Below are 24,274 nucleotides of genomic sequence, written 5' to 3'. Positions count from 1 at the left end.
TAACAAAGTTGTGACGATTGCTATGAGGTAGGCAAAAACCAAATGGCCAGTGGAAAAATTCCTACCAAGCCCCTTGGACAACCAAGGCGACCAACCGAGGTCCATAGCAAGGCCAGTGCCTAACCTGCAAAATAGGGAGGGAGGGCGGGTGATTGAGGAAGTGAGCCAAAGAGGAAGTCCTCTGGCTCGCTCCTAGGTTTAAAGGTTCCCGGCCACGCCCCCCAGGCCAGCGGATTGGCTGGCCGGGCTCTGATGTGGCTGGGATCCCCCAGGCAACGGGGGACCAAGTCCCCCGCCCCCAGTGGGAAGTGGGTGGCCACACGGTCCACCGCAACTCCTCCCCACTGGGAAGTGGAGCAGATTTCTCAATAAGTATGTTGGGGAGGTGGGAACCTGGACTTCCCAGGAAACTTGAGATCTACTGTTTAATAGTTAGAAAAGCCTACATAATTTAGAAAAGAGTTACTATCTTTGCTGGTGAGATGGGCCAATCAATAACCTGAAAACCTTAGAGATGCCAAGCTAAGGAAATTATCCATGCTATCAAGGACTGGTGCACATTAAACACTCTAAATGTTAATCCGTATGTTAGGCCTTGAAAAATAGAGTTATAATGTAAAACTTTTTTATGTAGTCTAACCAGATAACTCCAGATATTTATGGAGGCTTGGCATAAGGTTGACTGAGAAGCCAAGAGGGCAGAATGCAGAGGGGAAAGAGCCAGGCCTTATTGTGAGGGTAACATATAGGAAACTACACAAAACTGACGGCTTTGCTGATTAATTCTTACAGTAATGTTACAACTGCGTCACTAGGTTGTTGTTTTTTAAAGGAACTCTAACAAAGCATATGAAAATGCTCCCCCTCCCCACCCCGCCACACCAATCCCTTTGATGCTATGGCAATGTTCTACCCAATTACATATAATTTTGTGGGAAGTATTGTATGAATAAGCATTCACAGAATCAGGAAACAGCTTGTGACAGAAGCACTTCCTACAAACCAGTTATTTCACAAGAGCATCATGCCAGATTCCCTTGTGAAACTGCTTACTGTGCAGTTGTGCCTTTTCTCAGCAATGTGTCAATCCAACACAAGTGTATTGTGTGTGTCAGTAACATTTTGGGCTATATGACCTTGCTGCAGTTAAGCCAAAAGAACCAATCGCAACATTATCAGTGGACATGGAATAATGGAGGAGTGTTGAAATAGTAGCTTTTACAAGACCTCCACATTTCTTCTATCATGCCTTCCACTCAGTTGTGTAAAGTAACCCAAGAGCTGCCAGGCATTTTAAAATTATAATGGAAAGCTTTGCTTAACTTTCTAATGGTCTTTCTAAGTTGTTAGGAAAATTGCCCATCTGTAAATATTTCTGTGCATGCAAACTGATGGGCATTCACAGATAGCAAGTTCCAAAAAATCCGTATTAGGGCAATCATATTTTTAAAAGTGCCTTAAGTGATGGGGCACAATGATGCCGTGATGTTTCAAGGTGATGAGTTGGCATCACCATAACATGAGAATGCTAGTCTGGCAGCAGCATCCAAAACTGATACACAATACAGAAATAGGCAGAGAAAGGGGGTGGCATGTTTAGGACACCTAGAACCAACGTCAAAAGGTACCGTATTTTTTGCTCTATAAGACTCACTTTTCCCCTCCTTAAAAGTAAGGGGAAATGTGTGTGCATCTTATGGAGCGAATGCAGGCTGCACAGCTATCCCAGAAGCCAGAACAGCAAGAGGAATTGCTGCTTTCGCTGCGCAGCGATCCCTCTTGCTGTTCTGGCTTCTGAGATTCAGAATATTTTTTTTCTTGTTTTCCTCCTCCAAAAACTAGGTGCGTCTTGTGGTCTGGTGCGTTTTATAGAGCAAAAAATACGGTATTTCAGCCACCACAGTACAAATTATGCCAACACACATCTGCATGACTTAAGTTTGCTTACAATAGCAGCTTATCATCATTATATATCATATGTCAGCACTGTGATTATTATGGATCAGGTGGTTATTACAGATCAGTTGGCGCTTGTCTTGTGTGTCTTGATATGGAATCCCACTGAGCTTAACATGTCTACATGGTTCCAGGTTGCAGCTGTAATACCTACATCAACTGCTGTGTTGGTTGTTTTTCTAGCATCCTTTAGCAAGCCATTTAACAAACTTTAAAAAAAAACCATGTTCTGCAGTTGGAGTGTGTACCTACATTCCTAAATCTTCAATTCAGTTAATGTTTAAGGAAGATGCTAAGTACTGTCCATGTTAAAATACCACCGTTTCCTTCTTTTGCATATGTTAACTGTGCCAGGTTTGCCTTTCTTAGCTAGATGCTGTTCCAAAAGATGACGGGACACTACTAGAAAGACGACGGGAGCTCCAGCGGGAAGTTGAAATGATTAAGAGAAATCTGGCCCAGGAGGTATGTTATTACCATGACCCATATTTTATGTTTTTCTAGTTCTTTTCCATTCTACAAGATTTAAGATACAAGTCCTGCAAAACTCTGTGTCCATTTAAAACAGGGGTTGTCCACCTGGTCCCAACCGCCCAGGATTTCAGGATTCTAGGTGGGCGGTAGGAGGTTCTACGGCACAAGCTGAATCCTCCTTCCATCGAGCACTGGTGGGTGGTAAGGAAATTTTACCATCAAGAAAGATGCATTAGTGGGTGGCAGGTATAAAAAGGTTGACTACCCCTGGTTTAAAAGCTCTAATACTGCCATAAATAGCCATGAAATGGGTAAAAATGTTTTAGTACACAGATTGCTGAGGTCACATTGCACCAAATGTGTGATCATCAAAAGAATGTTGTATGTGTAGTCATTGTGTGTGCCATGCCGTTACAAACAGGCATTGTATCAGACTCCAGTGATCTCTTTTTGGCATCTTTGTGATAAATGAGATATAGAGGAAAACTATTGAAATGAAGGGGGGGGGACCCTTTTATTCAGTTAAATATTCATACATGCATAAGGAATCTCGTCAAGCAACCTTCAACAATTCTACAGTTTTAGCCATTCACCCACTCTGCTTCCAGCCTGTGGAGTGTTGTAGTTTAAATTTGTGTATTCCTGAGTTTGGATGAGTTTTTATCCAGTTCATTTTGCCTTCAAGTGCACAATGCTTTACAATGCAATGCTGGGGGGGGGGGACTTTGAAATATAGAGTAACAGGAGCATTGCACCATTAATAAACATGGAGTTTGTAAATTTTATGCTTATGTTATTTCCAAACATCTCCCCACTGAGCTGGTGGAATAGTGGCTGCTTTCTCCATTGACATCTATGACTGGTGCAATTTCTTTACCCTCTCTAAGGAGATTTGAAGAGAACACAGACTGCCAGGGTTTCCTTACACCCTTTAGAGGAGGATGCTAGCCAGAGTGGGTATAGGAGTAAAACGAAGTTTATCAGAACTGGCAGGATTGCTGTTTAGGAGTTACAATTGGCATAGCTGCTTACAATAGCAAATAGGGCAGATGTAGCTGTTGCTTTTTGGTGTTGAGTCCTAGATTTGAAAACCTCTCTCCGTGCGGCATTTCTTTGTAAAAAAAAGTTTGTTTACTGGTTATTAGGTTAAATGTTGTACTAGTTGCAAAGGTAAGATTCAGTGTGGTGTACAGTCATACCTCAGGTTACAGACGCTTCAGGTTGAGTTTTTTCAGGTTGTGGACCGCCGAAACCCAGAAGTACCGGAACAGGTTACTTCCGGGTTTTGGCGGTTGCGCATGCGCAGAAGCACTAAATCACGCTTTGCACATGTGCAGAAGTGCCAAATCGCAACCGCCCATGCGCAGACACACTGCTGCAGTTTGCGAATGCTGTGGGTTACAAACGTGCATCCCACACGGATCACATTCGCAACCTGAGCATCCACTGTATTGGATAGAATTTCAGATCAGGGAGGCTCATTTACGGAGTCTGATCCTTCCAATATGAATTGCTCAAGTGGTGCCAACTGTCTAGATAGAGACCTGTTTTACTATTTTCCAGTTTGTGATGAAAGCATGCATTGGACTTCAAAGGTGCTTCCTCTCAGTGCCCGTCAGCTGCACCAGCTGTTGGAACTGGCTGGACACTGCGGAGTTGTGGCTGGATCCTGAGGCATGGGCACTAGGAGAAGGGGGTAGGGTTGGAGGCGGGCTTGTAATAAGGGATCAGTGTAGGAGGAGTGAGAGAGAGGTCAGGCTGGTCGAGGGTTGCCTTTTCCTAACCTGTAAGTGTACTTTTGGTAGGGACACGGGTGGCGCTGTGGGTTAAAGCCTCAGCGCCTAGGGCTTGCCGATCGTAAGGTCGGCGGTTCGAATCCCCGTGGCGGGGTGCGCTCCCGCTGTTCGGTCCCAGCGCCTGCCAACCTAGCAGTTCGAAAGCACCCTTAAGTGCAAGTAGATAAATAGGGACCGCTTACTAGCGGGAAGGCAAACAGCGTTTCCGTGTGCAGCTCTGGCTCGCCAGAGCAGCGATGTCACGCTGGCCACGTGACCCGGAAGTGTCTCCGGACAGCGCTGGCCCCCGGCCTCTTGAGTGAGATGGGCGCACAACCCTAGAGTCTGTCAAGACTGGCCCGTACGGGCAGGGTACCTTTACCTTTACCTTAAGTGTACTTTTGACAATAAAGACTCAATTCCTCACTCTGGCCATTCCTTGCCCGACAGCGCCATGGCACTAGCTCAGCCAATTCCATTCAAGTGCTTACCTTACCCCAGGGGTGCCAACTTGAATAAAATATCTGGGGGCCCAATTAAGCGCCGTCCCACATAATTGATCACAAAACGGCACATGCACACCACTTCAGTGGCAATGCCCATTAACTGGGGGGGAGGCAGCCCCTTTAAATATTTTATTGGGGGGCCCAAAGGACCCCGGCCCTAGGAGTTGGCTCCTAGACCTGCCCCACACCCAATGTCCCCATCCCCCATAACATTAAAATGGCCTTTGGTGTTTTCAATCTAGAAAACATCCACAGATGCCGAAGTACGAATGTTTGAGCAGTGTATAGCTGAAGAAGACCACCTATTTAAGGCCCAGGAACACTACCGAGAGGAAGTAGACAACTTGATACGTTTGACTCAGATCAAGGCTGATGAGAGGGAGCAAAAATCAAAGGATTTTTTAAAAGCCCAGGTAAGAGGAATCCAACAGATGACTAGTTTGATACATCCAATATTAGTACTTGCCTGGAATTGCTAGAGGCCTGTCGTCGTCAGCTTTTATTTGCCGCTTCTAGCATCAATACTTTAAGAATTAGAAAATGGCACAAAACACACTTTCAAATCCAAACCACTGGCAAGGCGATATTTACCTGTGATACAATTATTCTTCTTCCCCTTCTGCACCCACATCCCATGGGAAGCCACAAGAATTACGACTGCGTTGTGAAGCTGGGTAAGTTTATTTTTCTCCCAGTGCCTGCTCCTACCAAGATGTTGCTGGTTTGAATGGGTGTTATTTATAAGTGGGGTTTGCACTTTGTGGGTTGGAAATACCATTTTGAAGAAATGGCATGCTTATGAGTAGTCTTTGTCTAAGTGTTTTTTTCAGAAATGCCTTTGCAACGCTTCCAATTACCAGTCCGTTCACTACTATTTCTGTTGCAGGTACGGCTGCATAATGTTAAAGCAGATATAAAAACAAAAGACTTTGAAGTAAGGGAACATATGAAAAAGCAAACAGCAATTCAGAGACAGTAAGGAAATTTTGGCAAAGGATTTGATGAAGCGCCTTCTATAGCAGGAGATAGTTAATGCATTAAAACAAGTAACATTTTCGCCTGTAATATTTTTGGTTTGTAGAATGAAAGAATTTGCTAAAATGTATGACATTGTGCGACATGAGAGAAACAAACTGGTCAACCTTTTGCATTGTGCTCGCCAAAAAACAAATGAAATTAAAGAGAGAGTCAAAATGCTAGATAATGAAAAGGAAATCTTAAGGACCAATGCTGTAATTAAAGAGAGGTGAGCACCCAACTTAATAATTTATTTGAAGGACAATCATCCTTGTTGTGCTCTAGAACCGGCTTTTATTTCTCACTATCTGGCAAAAAAATTCTATTTTTATATTTGTTACCTTATTTCATTCTTGATGTCATACAGAAACAAAGTTATGTGCATGTGTCAATTGCAGGATTAAGTGCTGTAGGCACAAACCATACGCATTCAAATGACGTGTGGTGAATTTTTCGTAGGAAACAATTAGGGCCAGAGGCGCCAGCTTGCGAAGGTCATTGCGAAGTGTTGTGATGCCCTGGCATTGTGTGTGAGAGCTTTGTGCCTTCCTGCCTAAGCAGCCAGTCTGGGAGTTGCCTAAGTCTGGATTCAACCTCATGTTTTTTATGCTGCGTGTAGGCCTCTGATGTAAAATCCATAAATAAACATAATAAATGCAATTCATCTTCTCTCAGAAGATTAGCTGACTATTATTCATTATACATATTTATTTTGTTTCTACATATTTTATTTCATTTCCCAGTCGTCTACTGGTAGGGAAGATGAGTTTGTAGAAATTTCAGAGAAATACTACTAAAAATAATAATAATGCTTAATATTAATGTTCTTTAGTCTTTCACATATGCTACATAACTAATCCTCAAGAAATCAGGACTGATTGTGCAATCTAAGGTCATCAAAAAATGTAACTCTGTTTCATTCTCCATTTTATCTTCATTTATTTCCCTTCCATTCAGAAAATTGCAAAAATACCAAATGAAACATGCAAGTAACATTTCAGTCAAAGACAGCATCCAGTGTGATGTTTGCAAAGTTCACCAAACGCTCGTGGAGATGAAAGAAAAACGAGAGCAGCAGCTGATGGACGTTGAAAGACTCACCAACTTACTCACCCGTATCGAGGATGAAATGGTTCAGTTGCGAAAGAAATATGAAAAGGCCGTCCAGCTTCGAAATGAGAGGTAGGGAGCACAGCAAACGTCAAACACTTTGTAGGTTTGCTAGTATTTCATTTGAAAGATAACTTCTTTTGTGGTTATTCATATTGTGCATATGGAAGCAAACAGATAATTAAAAACTGACTTGAAATAAAAATTGTCCACTCCAAAAATATGGTTCAAAAGCTTTACTAACAGAACTTGTTCTAAAACAGATACTCAAAACAATTATACTACATCCAAATAGTTGCATAATATCATGTGATTGTCCAAGCACAGGTACAGCATCTTAGAAATATATAACTACGCTAAAGTAGAGCTGAAAGCAGCTCTGTCTCTCCCACAGCCTGCATTCCAGCCCGAGGCTGTATTATCTTAGAAAGAGCATAATTAGCACACATTTTCTTTCAACAAAATAGAGATTTGCAACTGAATACCCTTCTCATGTGATCTAAGTTAAAAACATGACAGAGCTGCAGATACATCAACAGCTAATAATTAACTTGTTAGGCACTCAGAGAGCTTACTTGGCTTCAGTGGAATTTTCCAATGTTAAACCTTGAGCAATACACATACAGGGTTATTTTCCATTTCAATATACAATTAAACAGTTATACTTAACAACTTGCAGGTTGCTGGAAGTGTAATTTGTTCATTTCTCAGTCCTCTGTTCCTAATTAGTTGGCCTTCTTATTTTGCTTGTAAGACTAAAATTTTGAATTGTCCTTTGACTATATTGCTAAAACCACTGAGGCAGTCATTATGGAGCTCCAAACCAAGACAGATACTCAAAAATAATAAGCTGAAATTAGTATCCTCCTTCCTCTTCCTTCTTATCACCAACCTAGTTTAGGCCTCAGTCCTTTTCTCTCTCCCATCTTCTTCCCAGCACACCTTGCTCAAGACACTTTTTTCCTATCACCTCACACCCAGTTACCCTGGCAACCTTCTGTCTGCCCAGGCCCAAGATTCCTCTTAGATGGGCCATCAACCCCTTTTGTCATGTTAATGCCTCTATCCCAGGCTTGGAGAGGAAGCTTAGCCTGTATTTCCCCCCTGGCCTGCAATCTTCTCTTCAATACTCCAAATAATCAAAATCCTATCATTTATTAACTTCTAGGGTTTAGAGGTCCCCCCTAATCTGTAACAAGCGCCATGCTTCCTGGATGGACCAGGTGAATAAATGATGTTCTTTACAACCGGCCTATTAAGTCTTCACTTTGGGTTCCTCGTAGTGGAGTTCTGCTCATAGAGCGTGAAGAAGAAGTGTGCATTTTTTACGAAAAAATAAATATTCAGGAAATGATGAGTCGAAATGGTGATACGGAGATTAATGTGATGGATGAGAAGATCCGCTTTCTAAAGCTGAAGCTCACCGAGAAAAAGAGGCAGATTGAGTTGTCCCTGAGAACGCTGCCTCTGAAAAGAGGTCTGGATGCAGATCTGGTCGTCCTGCAGATTCAGGTAGGTGCGATAAGAAATATTACCCTTCCATAACCGGATTTCTTATTTTAAGGAGAGAGAGGAAAGAAAGCCAGGACTATGGACATGTGAGGTCACTGCAGGCAACTGTAGTTGGCATGTAGTAGAGAACTTTCCATTTCACAATACTCCTAAATGGCATTAGACCTGGTGCAGGAGGCTCCTGGGCCTACAAAATAAGGTCTTAGGATGCTCGAGCGGTAAGCTGGGAGACAGGACCAGGCAGCTGGCAAGCACACCTGGAAGCGATGGCGCATGATGACAGCTATGCCAGTGTGTAGAATGGGGTTATCTAGCAATGGACCACCTGCTGCACTGCTGGCCTGCTGCTGTTATACAAATTAAAGCCCCAAGTCTGCTACGGCGGGGAAAAGATGTTCCATGATGATGTGTGGCTGCTTCCATTTATTCCGGGGGATAAAATGGCTACCCCTATGGACTCATGGGCATATGCAGTGTCCCTGAAAAGGAAGAGACCAAGACAAATAGGAGTGGGTGAAGGACCTCATGGGGCTTTGGTGGTGCCATAGCAAGGAAGGACTTGTTGAGATCTCCCTCCACCACCAGACCACCCTTTCCCATCCCTTGCTTTAAGAAGCAGGTTGATGGGTAAACTGTTAGCCGCCCCTTCATTGTAAGAACCGGAACATCCTTCCCTTCGTGTCTAGGCTTATTAATTTTAGTGCTGGAAATAGCAATATGCAGTATTTTGAGATGACTATGGAAGCCCCTGCTATGTGCTGAGCAGGTGCTAACAGCTACTATCCAAAGACACTCACCTGTGGTTATAATCCTCAGATATTAAGTGGGGATGCACAGTTGTCATAAAGTGACAGGAGATAATATGAGGGAGGTTCCTTTACTCTTAGGGGTATTATGTCCTGTCTTCCTGAGATAACTTAACTTCTGATTTTAAGAGCAAACAGCATCCCCCCCCCCCAATAACTGTTTCTGTTCATTCTTATTTGGACATTTTAACTTTTGACATGTGGCTGCTATTATGTTCACAGTAGAATAACACTGAGTTACAGCTCTGGGCTCCACTCATTTTGAGAAATTAGTTTCTCCACATCCCCCGAGGAATGCATAAACAATTTGGACAGCCAGAAAAATGACTGAAAAAATTAGGCTGGTTGGAGGGGGAAGAATCGCACTCAACAATTTGGATACCCAGATGAACAGATTTGCATGAGCTGGGTAGGGTAAATGGCAGGATAGTTGCTCTGTTGGGGACGTTCATTCCTGTCATGGAATCAAGGCAGCTTCCGCGAGGGCAGCAGAACTAGCAGGATCGGGACCAGCTGCATATTTCAGGAAGCTCTGGGAGGCAGGTGGCTAAAGGACCAAATTTGTCTTATTATTTGGCTCGTCCATTGTTTGCATTGTTTCTTTTAGGAGAAAAGGTGGGCTAGAAATTTGATAAGCAAATCAGCAGGACAGCTGAGAAGGCAGGGTAGACTGGAGACAAACATCTCACATGCCTCAGGGTCAGGAGAGGCTGTGTTGTTGGCAAGAGGGGTGAATGGCTGAAATTCATATGTTGATTCAAAAGCTAAGTATTTGGTTGCAGTTTCTAGCTACATTTGTAAGTATGGTTACAGAGCAAGGCCATAACTTTAAACACAACTTAGGTCAGTCACACTGAACACAGTGAGACTTCCTGCTGAAAGATACACAGTATGTGTTTACAAAGTCAGTACAACAATATGGTCGCTACGGATAGTGAAAAACATCTTCAGGGTTAGATGGCATTTTGATAAAGCCTTTGCACAATGCATTGTGGTTTTCCTGTACTGTGCTATAACTTGTTGTGGAACTGGTGAGTTTCCGCTCTCATCAACCACAGTAGGGAGGAGAGAGTCTTTTTGTGTCCTTAGTATAAAGATGATTGCTTCATATACAGCACCACAACCAAGCCCAGGCTTGCGACTAGCATTTAATAATAGCCAAAGTGACAAAACAAGCAACTAGCACATTTCATGCTACTTCTCTGGACATTTAAGAGAGTAAACAAGTGACCAACATAAATCATTCGGAGAAGACTTGCTGAAGACTATCACGGAAAGCTCTCCCATTACAAAATGGCAGGAGGCCTGTATAAGTGTCATGCCAAGGGGTGTTGTGGGCTCTGCAGAGTCCTGCCCTACATCCTCAAAGTGGTGCTGTCATGAATATACACTCAACAGCTTGTCCACACATAGACCAAGGCTAGTGTAAAATTAGCCAGCACTCCAGCAAGGAACCACCAGAAGGGGGAGCATTCTGCTGCTGCTGACTTAGATTAGGGCGAGTATCTCTATGGCTGGTGTCTTCCATTCATTTGAATGGCACTACATAGGAGGATGGGAGAAATTCAATTGAGTTCACATTTAAAGGCAAACGTACCTAAATTCACACTTTCCAAAAGAATACACAAACCAAATCACAGCCATCATTTGAAATTCACATTTCTCTGAAGTTTGCAATGCAAAGTAATGGTGCATAAAACGCTATACAGTAGTGAAAGTAACCTACAAAAATGCATTATATCAGGGGAAATTGCTTTGCAAAAATGTGCCTTTTAAGATAAATTTGCATTAAAATGCTGGGCTTTAAAAAAATAAATTGCTAACTGATGTGGGAATGTGGAGAACTGAATTTAAGAGTGGAAAAACTAGAAACCGAGAGAAACCAAAATGGTGGGATTTGTCCATCCCTCATCCCTACTTGTAGGGACGCGGGTGGCGCTGTGGGTTAAAGCCTCAGCGCCTAGGGCTTGCCGATCGAAAGGTCGGCGGTTCGAATCCCCGTGGCGGGGTGCGCTCCCGTTGTTCGGTCCCAGCGCCTGCCAACCTAGCAGTTCGAAAGCACTCTCGGGTGCAAGTAGATAAATAGGGACCGCTTACTAGCGGGAAGGTAAACGGCGTTTCCGTGTGTGACTCTGGCTCGCCAGAGCAGCGATGTCACGCTGGCCACGTGACCCGGAAGTGTCTCCGGACAGCGCTGGCCCCTGGCCTCTTTGAGTGAGATGGGCGCACAACCCTAGAGTCTGTCAAGACTGGCCCGTACGGGCAGGGGTACCTTTACCTTTACCTTTACATCCCTACTTGTACAGCAATGGCTCATGGCAGATCGTATAAAGAAAGGGGTACATTTTGTATAGTGCTGAGCTGCCTACATGACTGCTCAAGGGCACACTCCCCGCATCCTGTTATTTATGAGGTATGGTGGTGGTTTTTTTTTAAAAAAAAAAAATCATTTCAGAGCACACACGCTGATGTTCTGATGTTGATTAACAAGCATTTCTCAGTTTCCAGACATTTCACAATCTAACCCAAGTTTTAATGTGTCGGAGAATGTGTAATTGGGTGGGGCAGTTTTACCTTGTTTTTGTGCATCAAAGCGCCCCCACCCCTTTTAAAAGTTCTTTTAGTGTATTAAAGAAACCAAAACCTTCCTTTTTCCTGTGATGCAACCTGACTTCTGAGAACAGGAAGGACCGGATGGTTCAGCTTTGTAAGAGGGGGAAAAAAAAACTCCACAGAGTGAATCACCTGCTGATTGTCCATTTCAGATCAGCAGATGTTTCTGTTCCGCAGAATAGGGGCTTTTGTGTGTGTGTGGAAATGGAAGTGTAACAGTGCTGAGTTTGGGTTCCCTGGAATAGAGATGATAGATAGATAGATAGATAGATAGATAGATAGATAGATAGATAGATAACAATTATGGGAGAGTTACCAAACCTATTTGTCACTCTTCGCTTCTTTCTCTCTCAGTTTTCACAATGCAAGGACAAGATTAAAAGCCTGGAAAAACTGTTTATAGACCCCAGTGGACAAAACAGAACAAGAGCACTACCAGGGAAGGACCTCACTCTAGAAGAGTTGTACCAAAAAATAGATGAGGTAATCATATCATTTGTATGTCCATGAGACTATTGCGGACAAGTGACCATGTTTCATTGTTAACTTGAAGTTGATTGAGAAGGGACATCTTTGAGCAGAACCAGACAATGTGAAAAACAGGTTTCTGCTAAAAACAGCATCCTAATGTTGCCATCTCCCCAGTGTGCTCTATGTAAAAACACTTTATTCTATGTCCTGAAATTGTCACAAGTCCTTTACTCCACCCTACCACCCAGTGATGTTGAACACCAATGGAGAAATGTTCAGCATCACTTATGCCAAGTGACATATTGTGGAGGGTAGAGGCAAGAACTCACTCGAGGATGTTGTTTCAATGGGATGCCCTTCACAATAACTGGTTATTGTTTGATTAATTTTATTAAATTTATATACCACCCTTCATCCAAGTATCGCAGGGAGTTTACAGTCAGAAGAGCAAATTTAATTTTTAATTCAGGTAATTGAAACCCATGAAATTCTCCTGAACCACTGCCAACCAACCCTGAAACACTCTTTTATTTTAGAATATATAATGCATAATCAACTTTATAAAATGGATTTTTGTAGACTTCGTCCCTGATGATTAATTGTATACATTAATGAATCTGTTTGAACCATAGTTAGAAATAAAGTTGACACAAAAAGAAGAGAAATTGCTTGAGAAGGACTTTATCTTTGAGCAAGTTGCCCGGCTGACGGACAAAATACATGCCAAGGCTGAAAACGGCAAGGAGGACACATTAATATTGGCAAAAAAGGTAAAGTCATCCACTATCCAGTTCAGATACTGATATCCACACATTTCAACAGCCTTCAACATGTCTGTTGGTTGCTTAAATGGGAGTGGTTACATTTTCTTATTCCAAAATCCAGGTGATTTAACCTCCAATGACTTCTATCTTATTCCTAAGAAATTCTATGAACACAGAATTGTGAGCTGCATATATTGATTTCAATAGATTGAGATTGAAATTACAACATTAACTCGCATCCAGTTGTAATATGAACAGAATTCAAATCCACATCATTGTCCACATTCTGATGCAGCTAGATTTGCGTAAATACCGTATTTTTCGCCCTATAGGACGCACTTTTTCCCCTCCAAAAATGAAGGGGAAATGTGTGTGCGTCCTATGGGGCGAATGCAGGCTTTCGCTGAAGCCTGGAGAGCGAGAGGCGTCGGTGCGCACCGACCCCTCTCGTTCTCCAGGCTTCAGGAAGACATCCGCAAGCCTCGCATGCCCGGCGGGAGGTCCCGCCAGGCGCGCGAGGCTTGGGGCGGCAGCCTGCAGCCCGAAGCAGGGGGTGAGCTGCGGAGCCCGCCCCCTGCTTCGGGCCGATGTCCGCAAGCCTCGCGCGCCCGGCGGTGCGTCCCGCTGGGCGCGCAAGGCTTGGGGCGGCAGCCTGCAGCCTGAAGCAGGGGGTGAGCTGCGGAGCCCGCCCCCTGCTTCGGGCAGATGTCCTTAAGCCTCGCACGCCCGGCTGTGCGTCCCTGCAGGAGGTCCCGCAGGCGCGCAAGGCTCGGGGCGGCAGCCTGTTCTGGGGGCTGGGGTCGTGGGAAGCTCAGGCTTCCCCCGCGCCAGCCCCCGCGCCTGGGGGGGAAATAAATTTTTTTCCCTTTATTTCCCCCCAAAAAAACTAGGTGCATCCTATGGGGCGGTGCGTCCTATGGGGTGAAAAATACGGTACCTTCAGTTGTAAAGGAGTCCTAGTATAAAATTATTTCTCTAGAGAAAAGTGTGGCTCCATATTATTTTTTACCAGATTGTGCCTAAGCACACAGAAGGGTTAGCAAAGCCATCTTAATGTACACAGATGGGGAAAACATGGAGTGGCTTTTTCTCTCTTTTTTTGGCCAGGGCAGAAAGTTGGAGTGACAGACTTTCCGGGCCCCTCCCCTGGTCAGCCATTGTTGTTTTTAATGTTTTTATAGGAGGGGAAATAAAGTATGCGACTCGAGGGCTGACACAGCTTGTTGGCCTTCTTGGGGACATGTCAGAGTAGCTGGGGACCTTTGCAGCTGTCTGACATGCTCTCAAGATGGGTCATTTTCAGGCGCTTCAGATGAGACAGCAGCAGAGCTTCCTGGCTGCTTTGGGGAACTGGGTATATCATTGTGCTTTTGCTGCTCATTTCAGATGAATGGACTACAAGAGAAAATAAAAAGTACAACCCAAAAAATGATGGCTCTTATTGCAGAGCTGTCTATGAAACAAGCGCATGCCATTAAGCTGCAGCAAGAAATGAGAGACAAAGAACAGTTTTTAATGACCATCACCTCCAGGTTGGAAAAAGGTCTCCCACTTCCTAAGGATGTAGAGACTGAGTGGTTAAAGGTGTTGCGCGATGAAGAAGTGTACAAAGCAGCAATGGAAGCCAAAGCAAAAGTGAGTTTCTGCCGGGATACTGCTCTTTGCAAGCTCATTTTGTGTTTTCTCCAATGTGGATTTAAGAAGAGGTTCCGGTAACTTTTTGACATGGACTTCTAGGTGGTAGTCAAAGGCCTATGTTGCATTGGTAGCACCATTCTGACAGAATCTCTACTTGGCTGCATCTTGTAGCCCTTCAGATCCTTAAGCAGCTCTTCAGAGCGGGTATGCCCAAGGGTATCCCACTTTAGGCAAGGTACCTAAGAGTTTGTTTGATGTTGCTACAGCTCACGTTTATCATTTAAAGTAATTGTTATAGACAGTGCAGGAGGTGCAGGAACTCCCAACTTTTTTTGACTGACAAGCTTAAGTTGTTGAGCTTCTTTCAGGAGGACACAAAAGTTGTTGAACTTTTTCTAGGGAGCTTCCAAAAACACGTGGCACGTTGCCTCCCTTAACGAGCTTCTTTCGGAAGAGAAGCAAAGCGCCGAAAACGCGCAACACGCCAACTCCCAATCCATCCCAGTTCCTCCACCCAGAAAATGTGCTTTCTGCCCGCAACACCAGGATGATGATGGACACAGATAGGGTCTGCCAGAACGCTCTGGAGAGATGCCAGAACTAAGTTCAGGCTGAAAAAATGCTCCGGTTATTGCATCTCAGTAATAAGAGAACAGCGAGGAGAGAGCCCAAGTGCTGTTGAAGCTGGCAACTCAATGTATAACTTGTGGAGTGAGACTACAGCCAGATATATTCTCTCAGAAGAACAGGCTCTTGCAATCTGGTGGCATCTAGATTTTAGAATTTCTACTCCCATCAGTCTCTGCTAGGACAGCCATGGAAGGCATCTGTGGAACTTAACTTATCAGCCTTGATATTCATATTATTATCATTGCTGAACCCAGATATCAGTCGTGGTACTAGACAGGCTCCTTTACTGCAGCTTGGGGCCAAGCTAGATATAATGTAGAAGATTTGTGATAAGGACAGGTACTATATTGACAATCTTTTTCCTCTGCAGTACTAACAGTAGCTTAGAGGAAGGTGACAAATTAGGTTGGAGAAAACAATGCAGTGGGAAAGGGCTAAGTTTTCCCCTCCCCATTCAATTCAGCAGCCAAAAAAAAGAATGGCCAAAACAATGAAAAAATGCACAATAGTACAACGTGCTTGATATCCTTGATATCTTACCTATCTGTGCTCTTGTGTACAATAATTCTACTATTGAAGCACACTAAAGTGCAAAATTTTATTCCGTGTGAACCAAAACACAGAAATCCTCCCGAAATTAACACTTCTCCAAATTTTGCAATTCAGCAAAATGTAATGTGTATGAAAATACATTAGGGGAAATAGCTTGGTAAAATGTGTGTATTGGGGGGGATTTGCATTTAAATGCTGATTAATTTTCATAAGGACCTTGATTAAGAAACAACAAAGAATGATGTGGAATTGTGGAGAACTGAACTTCAGATGGGAAAAATGAGAAACCGAAAAATGACAGGTTTGCTTTAAGCAGAGGCTTGACAACCATATGTCAGGAGTGCTCTGATGGTGTTTCCTGCTTGGCAGGGGGTTGGACTCGATGGCCCTTGTGGTCTCTTCCAACTCTATGATTCTGTGATTCTATGCTTGTCCCTGGTGCACACTAATGTCCTGGTTCTTTTGAAACATATAGCACTCATAACAGCTGTTTTAATTAATAGCCTGCATTTAACCAGTTAAAAATTCTGTTTTTACAGCGTGCTACAGAAGAGGAACAATATTCCTTACCAACTTCTGTATTCACCACAGCCGAGCAACGTCCCAATGCCTACATCCCAGATGATGAAAATGTTCTCCCTCTGCCACGGCCCTATGGCGCACTGGCTCCTTTCAAACCAGGCGAGCCTAGTGCAAATATGAGGCATATAAGGAAGCCGATTGTGAAGCCAATTGAAGTCTAAAGAGACGGAACCTTGCAGAAATTATAATTCAGGGCCTACTCTTATGTACAGAGTCAGAACTCCCTACAATGGTATTACTAGGGCATAACAGACCACACAGTGTTGTTGACAAACATTCCCTAGTGTCACACAACACTTAATGAAATGAATGGTGTTGTACAGTAAGGGTTGGCAAATTGTACCCCCTTAAGTATTTTTTATTTAAAAACTATAAAGCAGATTTCCCCATATATTTGTGTTGCAAAAAAAAATCTATATTTTAAATAATCACAAGTAGTAAATTAGACATAAATCATCAGTACAATCCTATTACCTTTATGCAGTTAGTATCCAAACATTTAAGGCAGTATTTTGAAATGTTTGGAGGCTGTCAAGTAGTTTGGTAGCTTTATCTCTCATACTTTATACAATCAGTTATTAACATTTACTATCTGTGCCTTCTTGTTTTCTGCAGATGTATGAAGTACACTTTCAATGCACAAATAAAAGTAACTGTGAAATAAAATGAGGTGTTTGTGCTTATTTAAATTTGTGATTACATTCCTTCCTCTTAAAAGGCAAAGAAGATGGTTTGGTAACTTTAGATATCTGCATTATAGTAGCAAGGAAGCACTACCACAAAAATAGGAAAGGAGTAAATTCTTGCACTTAGATACACAAAAACCAGTATATTTTCTAGTGAGGGTGTGCACCAACCACAGTAATCTGTTTGGCACTTTGTAAAGCGATTTATTGGTTGCTGATTTAATTGGTCCACCCAAGTCTACTTCATTTACCTTCCCCCATTCACTATTTTGGGGGTGGTTTTAAAAAGATTTCACTTAACCCCCACCCCAAATGTTTTGCCAGCACACATGTTTTGAAGATTGCAGACATGACAGAGGTGTCCCTGCCTGAGTAACAAAGCTGCTGATTTGTGTAAACAAGTTAAGATGAGACACTTCTGTGCTGGGCACTTAAAAGCTTGACCTGTCAAGTCACAATGCATTGCTCCTTCTTCCCTCTCCCCATCCTGGCATTATCTTCAAGCTTGGAAGAGACAAGCTATTGCTCTTGAAAACCTGCATCCTGCCGAGAGCAGGATAATAATAAATTTTTATTTATACCCCGCCCTTCCTGGTTCAGAAAACCGGGCTCAGGGTGGCTAACAACAAATTTGAAACACTTAATTGATGCATGAAAAAAACAGCATAAAATATAGTATAAAACATGAATAACATTAAATTCAGAATTCAAAAATCAGTTTAGGGGGAAAACCCATCCAATAAACATTAGATTATCACCAGGGCTAGCTAGCTAAATTAGTCCTATTTGGGCCAGCGAGGAGACCAGAGGAGAATTAGCTATGGGATCCCAGAGCGGGTAGTCTTCATAAAAAGGAGAGGGGGAGGGAAGTAAGGGGAATAAAAGATCAGGCTAAGTTCAAATTGAAAGCCAGGCGGAATAGCTCTGCTGAAGGAAGTTAAATCCTGCAGGGCACTGGTCTCATAGGACAGAGCATTCCACCAGGTCTGAGCTGAAAAGGCCCTGGCCCTGGCGGAGGATAATCTGACTTCCTTAGGGCCCGGGACCTCTAAACTATGCTTATTCATGGACCTTAATGTCCTCTGCGGGCCATACCAGGTGAGGCGGTCCCGTAAATACGAGGGCCATAAGCCACAAAGATTAGAGTGTGTTGTCAATTACAGTCTAAACCTGTCAGCCACTAAGGAGATCCCCCAAATGAGGCACTGGCCCCCTCCCCAACTTCAGTCTGCCCTCAGCCAGCCCTACCTGCCTGTCTTCTTACAGACAACCAATCCAGAAGGTGACACGGCTGTCAGCTTCCTCTTCCCGAGCCTCAGGGTTGGCATTTTAGACCTCAGGAGGAAGGAGGTGGGGGAGAAAGTAGCATCAGTTGCCTGTGCCTGTCAATGTCCCTGACTCCAGCCACGGTTGTCCTCTCTACCTTCCAGTCCAGCCACCACTGCCCCCTCTTCAGCTGCTGGCGCTTAAGCTAGAGACTTAAGTTGCAATTTTTCAACGTTGTTCCCTCTCCCCCTCCTCCATCCTGGTTAAACTTAGAGACGCAGTTTCACTTTTCTACAGCTTTTTTTAAATGTCTGGATTTCTGAGCCAGACAAAACAGGCATTCCCACTTTGATTCATGTTAACCTTGAAGAAGCCCCCGATCCCTTTGAAGTACTCTTTACAATATTTTGCACTCCTCCGCTTTCTAGATCTGAATCCCACACATATTTTAATCCTGTTGCATAGTTTGTGACTCATTTCAGTGGGACTACTCTTGAGTATGAAGTAATGGGCTTAGGTAGACCATGACATAGTTGGGTACTACCCATTAGGCTTATATAGCAAAACAGTTACCTGTTTAAAATGATGCTTTGACTAAAAAGACTTTAGTACCCAGCACTCTGATGGAATAAATTTCAGCTGCAGTTTTTCCACAATCAATTATAGTTCCATCCTACTGGAATAGGACATTCAAGTATGCAGAGTGTGACTTAAATATGTGGAAGAAGTCTTTGTTCACTATAAGTCAAACACTTAGATAACAGGGGTTTTTTTTTGTAGCTGCAAGGAAAATGACATCAGTTTAATGGTATGCCAGCATGTAGGAAACTGAAAATGTTCCTGATTGGAATCCAACTTTTCTACTGCTGTTGCTGTTCACAGCTAAGAAAACAAACAGAGAAGCCTAGTGCTTTACAAAAGTAGGTGAGAAGCAAGAGCGAGATGCATGACTTTTTTGATAGCAACTATTTCCTTTCGCACTGACACTTGATCTACATCTATCGGCAAGAGACACATTCCCCGTCCTACTGATTTAAATGCAAATCACCTCTCACATCAATATCAACAAGCTTTAATACTGCTTAACTTAAAAGTGGATCATACCCACTGATTGCTAAGGGAGAATACAGATATAAATATGCCCCAGTTGAAATTTTGTTGCCTTGCAGAAGTTTCATATGATTGTAGCAAAATATACAAAAGAAAGATGACATTTTACATAAGCAAGGATATATTAAGTTTCAAAATTATACATTTATTCCCATTATTTACAGAGAGCTATTTTATTCATACTTCCCAAGTTCATAAATTGATCCCATTATACATCAGTGTACAACAGCTGCCGGTTTCTTTTTGATCTGTTAGTTACTCCATATTCAGAATTTATTTGCCAGAATCTGAACTGGAGTAGCAGGCAAATTAAGCATAAGTTTGTAATTCCATGTAGGTACCTGAAAGTCACTGTGTCATTATACTGAACTCTCTCTAAGTAGTCAGCGGAAGTTTCAGAAGTTCTCCTGAATCAGTACATGTCACTAGCAGACATAGCAAGGCTGAGATGCAGCTGAGGTAAGAAGGTCGCTTTCGATAAGTTTCACTAAAGACCTAAGAGCAGAGTCGTGTGCTTCAGTGCCAACTCTTCCACACATCTTGCATTCATGTTTTCCTGTGCCGCAGAAGTCATCCATCCTAGGAAGGATACAAAGGGCGTGAATTTGAGAGGCTTATAGTTAACGCTGGTGGATACAAATGCGGAAAAAGCACAATTTGTTTTTTAGCACTCCTAAAAAAACCCCACTCATGTCACATGGCTGGCATACGGGAGCACAATGCAGCACAATGGTTGCTTCTCACGGCAGCAGACGCGAAAGAGGAAGGTGAGGTTCTGTAAGGAACCAGTGTGATCTGGAAGGAGCTTCTCAGCAGACACAGTGCCTCATCTGAAATGTGTGAGTTTCATCAGGCACTGATGAATTTTATAAAGTGTTTAACAAGCGTACCACAATAATTTTGTTTTGCTGCTTACCTGCTTTTCTGGTGTATTAATATGTAACCAACATTCAATAAAAATGTGGTTTTTGGAGGAGAGGGGAGAATAATTTTGCCACTAATTAGCATTAAGGAAGCTGCAAATTGGGGCTTAATAATTCTATATTCCAGCAAGGTGCATGTGAACCCCAGAACAACATGGCAATAGCAAGATGAGATGCGTTTTTAAACCATCAAGGAACTTAGGTAGAAAACTGCAGGAGTATAATTACCTTGACTCTCCACCTCTGCCAGCATATTGACCAAGTAGTTAAGCGGAAGAAACTCTATTTGAGGTGACAAACTCTCCATAACTAGCATACTGTACTGTGAAGGAAAATGCATTTTAAGTATTGGATTAATACTAGGAATAACAGCAAAGCCCTTTAACTTCTAAGACTCAATTTATCCAGATCCCCTCATCTCTCTTCCCCACTTTCCTGCTACGCCATTTAGACTAAGACACTTCTGTCTTCCAAACTTCTGAACTGGTGTTCCACTCAAGCAAATGGAGGTTTGCAAATTTCCATGTGGACAAGAATCACAACAACTTCAAGTTGAGGTTTAATCCCAAAATGCTTACCTGTTTATTGCTGAGTTTCTCAAGCAAGAGTTTAACATAGTTCCTTGCAATACTGTTGGTGCTTACAGGGTGATTCCAGAGTTGACTAACCTTACGACCAATTGCCTATAAGACAAAATAAAATAAGGTTAGGTATCTAAAGGGCAATGCAGCATTGATCTGTTCCTTTTTGGATGATGATTAATTTACACTGCAGTCCAGTCCTAAACCACATCTACTCAGATATGAGTCACACCAAGTTCAATGGTGTTTACTCCTAAGTAACTGGGGTTAGGACTGCAGCCTTATTCTGCCCAAATAATAATTATTAATAAACAATAATAGCACAAGCCACAATTTCAGATGTAGGCTTCATGATAGCCATCTTCAAATATCTAAAAGGCTGTCGCATGGAAGATGGAGCAAGCTTGTTTTCTCCTGATCGGGAGGGCAGGACACGAACCAGTTGAATCAAGCTACAAGAAATGTAGCTCTAATAGCAAATGACGTGCTTTCTCCACCATAGTGAAAATCCTGCTTGTACAATGTGGTCAACAGCGTTCTTTAGACTCCAGAATTCTTCAGCTAGTGCCCAAAAGGTCAAATGCAGCCTAGCAGAGGGTCTGCAATGGTCTGCTTCCATCCCATAAAGCTCTGCCCTGTTAAATGCCAGGTAGCTGCATCCATTACTTTTTGTATAATGGCTTCTTCCCTACCAATTCACCAATGAAATCATCAGGGCAACTGAATCAAGAGACAAGTGTCAAAAGGGGACAAAAGATTAATGTTCCTAATAAACTACATACAACAAAAGAGGCAAAGTAATATTAGTTCTGGCTCCAAACCTAAATTAAAGTGTAATTGAAGAGTTCTGACCCTAAGGCTGATGAGGACTTAAGATGCAACACTGCAGCCCCTGAAGGAATGCCATTCAGAGGACTCCTTCCACTCCCTAAAACAAAATGTAGCGAAGACAGAACCAGCTTTGTTTTTGCCATGCAGCCAAATAAAGAACCCCTTTCTGTAAGGAAGTTCAATTAGCCCTTCTTGTTTCTTGAAATAGACATGGCAGCCTATAGAAAGGAATGCAAAACTACAAGCCCAAGTTCAGACAGCATACAAAGCTACAAAGCTGACTGATGGCTGAGCTCAGCGCAGTCGCTGGACAGAAGCAAAGTGGTCACAATCTCACCTTGGTTGTCCACACTAAATCTTGGCTTGACTTAACGTTCAAATGGAGATCTTGTCTCACTGGCTCTGCAGAAGTGAATCAATGGCCAGAGACAACACTGCCTGGCTTTCAGTCCATGCCATTTTAAAACATTTCCCCTGTTAAAAGCCAATTACCAGGACTCAGTGTTGTTTTCTCATTACCTTATGGCAGTAAGCCATGATAAGCTTTTGACACACATTCTACAAGTGGCTATTTTACAGTTATTCAGATCACTCTCCTCTAAGCCCCACTTCCCAAATTGGGAAATTGTTAACCTTTTAATGGAATAAAAGTAGTACGGCTGACTTAATCAATAACACGTATGTCCCCCACAAACAGATTTAACACGGAACAAATAAATCACCCAGTTACCTCAGGAAGCCTTATGAGGATACTCAGTTTGAGCTTTTCATTCTTTTCGGTGTTATCCAGCTCTGAAAACAAAAGGATACGAGAAAAAGAAAGGAAAAAGGTAACTGACTATACGAACCCTCATTCAGCTACATTTACTCCAAGTGGCACTAACTTAAAAAGTTAATCATATCCTATTCCCTTATGCAAGCGTTTGCTTTCTTTTTTTGTAGCCACTCTTACGCAAATAATAAGTAATAATAATAATAATAATAATTTATTTATATCCCACCCTACCCAGCTGAAGCTGGGCTCAGAGCGGCTAACAACAGTAAAGTAATACAGCATTCTAAAATCAATTCATTCTAAAATCAGTTCAAAATCAAATGAACGGCAACCATTGGGCTAGAGTTCTGTGAGGAAATGGAAGCGGGCAGGAAGGGCTGCCTTCCTTTTGCTGCACAGAAACAACATACGCCGCTGGGAAGAAGTGAAATACAGTGGAATCGCGGTTTTTTAGCATCTCGGAAGCTGAACATTTCGGTTTTTGAACACCAAAACCCTGGAAGTGAATGCTTCCGTTTTTGAACACACCTCAAAAGCCGAACAGCTTCCGAGGCGCATTTCTCCATTTTCTCAATGGAATTTGCTGACTGCCCATTGCGCCTTGGTTATCAAACATTTCGGAATTCGAATTTTTTTTTCCCAGAATTGATTGTGTACCGAGGTACCGCTGTAATATTTTCATTTCCTTTTGAAGGAACATTCTATGGAAAAATAAATGGCTATAAAATATAACGTCTCTGAAAAAGAAGTCGAAACAAAGTCATTTCCCTTCTCCCTGGGGCATTCGCGGTTTCGGATCACAGCACATGAGATGTAGCAATGGCGGACCTGCTGCCACTTTGGCTTTTTGGCTTCAGCAAGGTTTAAAAAATTCTGAGCGAGAACCCGTAGCCACCTCACCTCAGTACAGATCTGCCTCCCACCACCCAAAGGGAACCATGATGTGCCTCCTGCTTATTTTGAACTGAATTTCATTCAATTTAGAGGGATAATGATGTGATAAATGGAGGTAACTGAAGAGAATTTGATTTTGGAGGAGGATCAGGACAGAAAATTAATTGTGGGTAATGGGGTAATTAATTGAACAGATCTGGACGACATGTGAAGATATTATCTGGTGATTAGGACAGGAAAAGTAACTATCTTGCCTTGCATGAAATAGAGTTCTAGTAATTGTTTCTCTATATGCATATAAATTAGCATACACAAATTTCATACAATGTTGTGCCTGTGGGCTCTGGATCACTGTAGCATTTTTGCACCTCCCTGCTACCTGCCCACCCAGACAAATTTCAGTACAATCATTCAATATCACCACATAAAACTAGAAGAATGGGGCCACAGATAATAAACTAAATCTCAGTAAGGGGCACATCCCACACAGTCATGAGGAAAACAATAAGTCCACTTCAACAGTTCTCCCTTTGTCTATCACTCAAGGGGGAATCCCACCAAACCAAACTGACCCTCTACCCTCTTGGAGGAACTGGACATGGTGGAAGAGGTTAATTTCCTTCATGAGAACAAATCACCCCATCAATAAGGTAAGCCAACAGCTGCAAGGTTAGCCAAGCCAGTTGCTATGGCAACAGCCCAGTGCCCCTTATCTAAGTGATCGAGGCACATCAGTGGGTCTGGGGTCTTGTGCTGCAGTGTTGGAATCAGTCTTGTGAAGTGGGTGAGTCTGACTGGAAGC

The 24,274-nt window shown here is 42.8% G+C and overlaps 2 protein-coding genes across 4 annotated transcripts in view; one reads left to right on the top strand and one right to left on the bottom strand.

Moving 5' to 3' along the window:
* CCDC146 (coiled-coil domain containing 146) overlaps window positions 1-17,072 on the top strand; it is a 67,056-nt gene extending 49,984 nt beyond the window's left edge. Inside the window, exons 11-20 of the mRNA XM_083399514.1 lie at window positions 2,326-2,421; window positions 4,954-5,124; window positions 5,598-5,686; window positions 5,793-5,957; window positions 6,686-6,910; window positions 8,122-8,350; window positions 12,124-12,252; window positions 12,873-13,010; window positions 14,391-14,639; window positions 16,364-17,072. Coding sequence (XP_083255640.1) covers window positions 2,326-2,421; window positions 4,954-5,124; window positions 5,598-5,686; window positions 5,793-5,957; window positions 6,686-6,910; window positions 8,122-8,350; window positions 12,124-12,252; window positions 12,873-13,010; window positions 14,391-14,639; window positions 16,364-16,567 — 1,695 coding nt within the window. The 3' untranslated portion in view covers window positions 16,568-17,072. The remainder of the gene's footprint in view (window positions 1-2,325; window positions 2,422-4,953; window positions 5,125-5,597; window positions 5,687-5,792; window positions 5,958-6,685; window positions 6,911-8,121; window positions 8,351-12,123; window positions 12,253-12,872; window positions 13,011-14,390; window positions 14,640-16,363) is intronic.
* A 2,342-nt stretch (window positions 17,073-19,414) lies between these two features.
* GSAP (gamma-secretase activating protein) overlaps window positions 19,415-24,274 on the bottom strand; it is a 52,191-nt gene continuing 47,331 nt past the window's right edge. For all 3 annotated transcript variants that reach the window (XM_083399554.1, XM_083399553.1, XM_083399555.1), the window contains 4 exons: window positions 22,534-22,595; window positions 20,970-21,074; window positions 20,620-20,713; window positions 19,415-20,047 (listed from right to left, as the gene is read on the bottom strand). In XM_083399554.1, coding sequence (XP_083255680.1) covers window positions 19,956-20,047; window positions 20,620-20,713; window positions 20,970-21,074; window positions 22,534-22,595 — 353 coding nt within the window. In that variant the 3' untranslated portion in view covers window positions 19,415-19,955. The remainder of the gene's footprint in view (window positions 20,048-20,619; window positions 20,714-20,969; window positions 21,075-22,533; window positions 22,596-24,274) is intronic.

The sequence above is a fragment of the Podarcis tiliguerta genome (assembly GCF_965153285.1).
Source record: "Podarcis tiliguerta genome assembly, chromosome: 10".
NCBI lineage: Eukaryota > Metazoa > Chordata > Lepidosauria > Squamata > Lacertidae > Podarcis > Podarcis tiliguerta.
The sequence above is the reverse complement of the archived record's forward strand: the minus strand, read 5'-3'. Positions and strand labels throughout refer to the sequence as shown.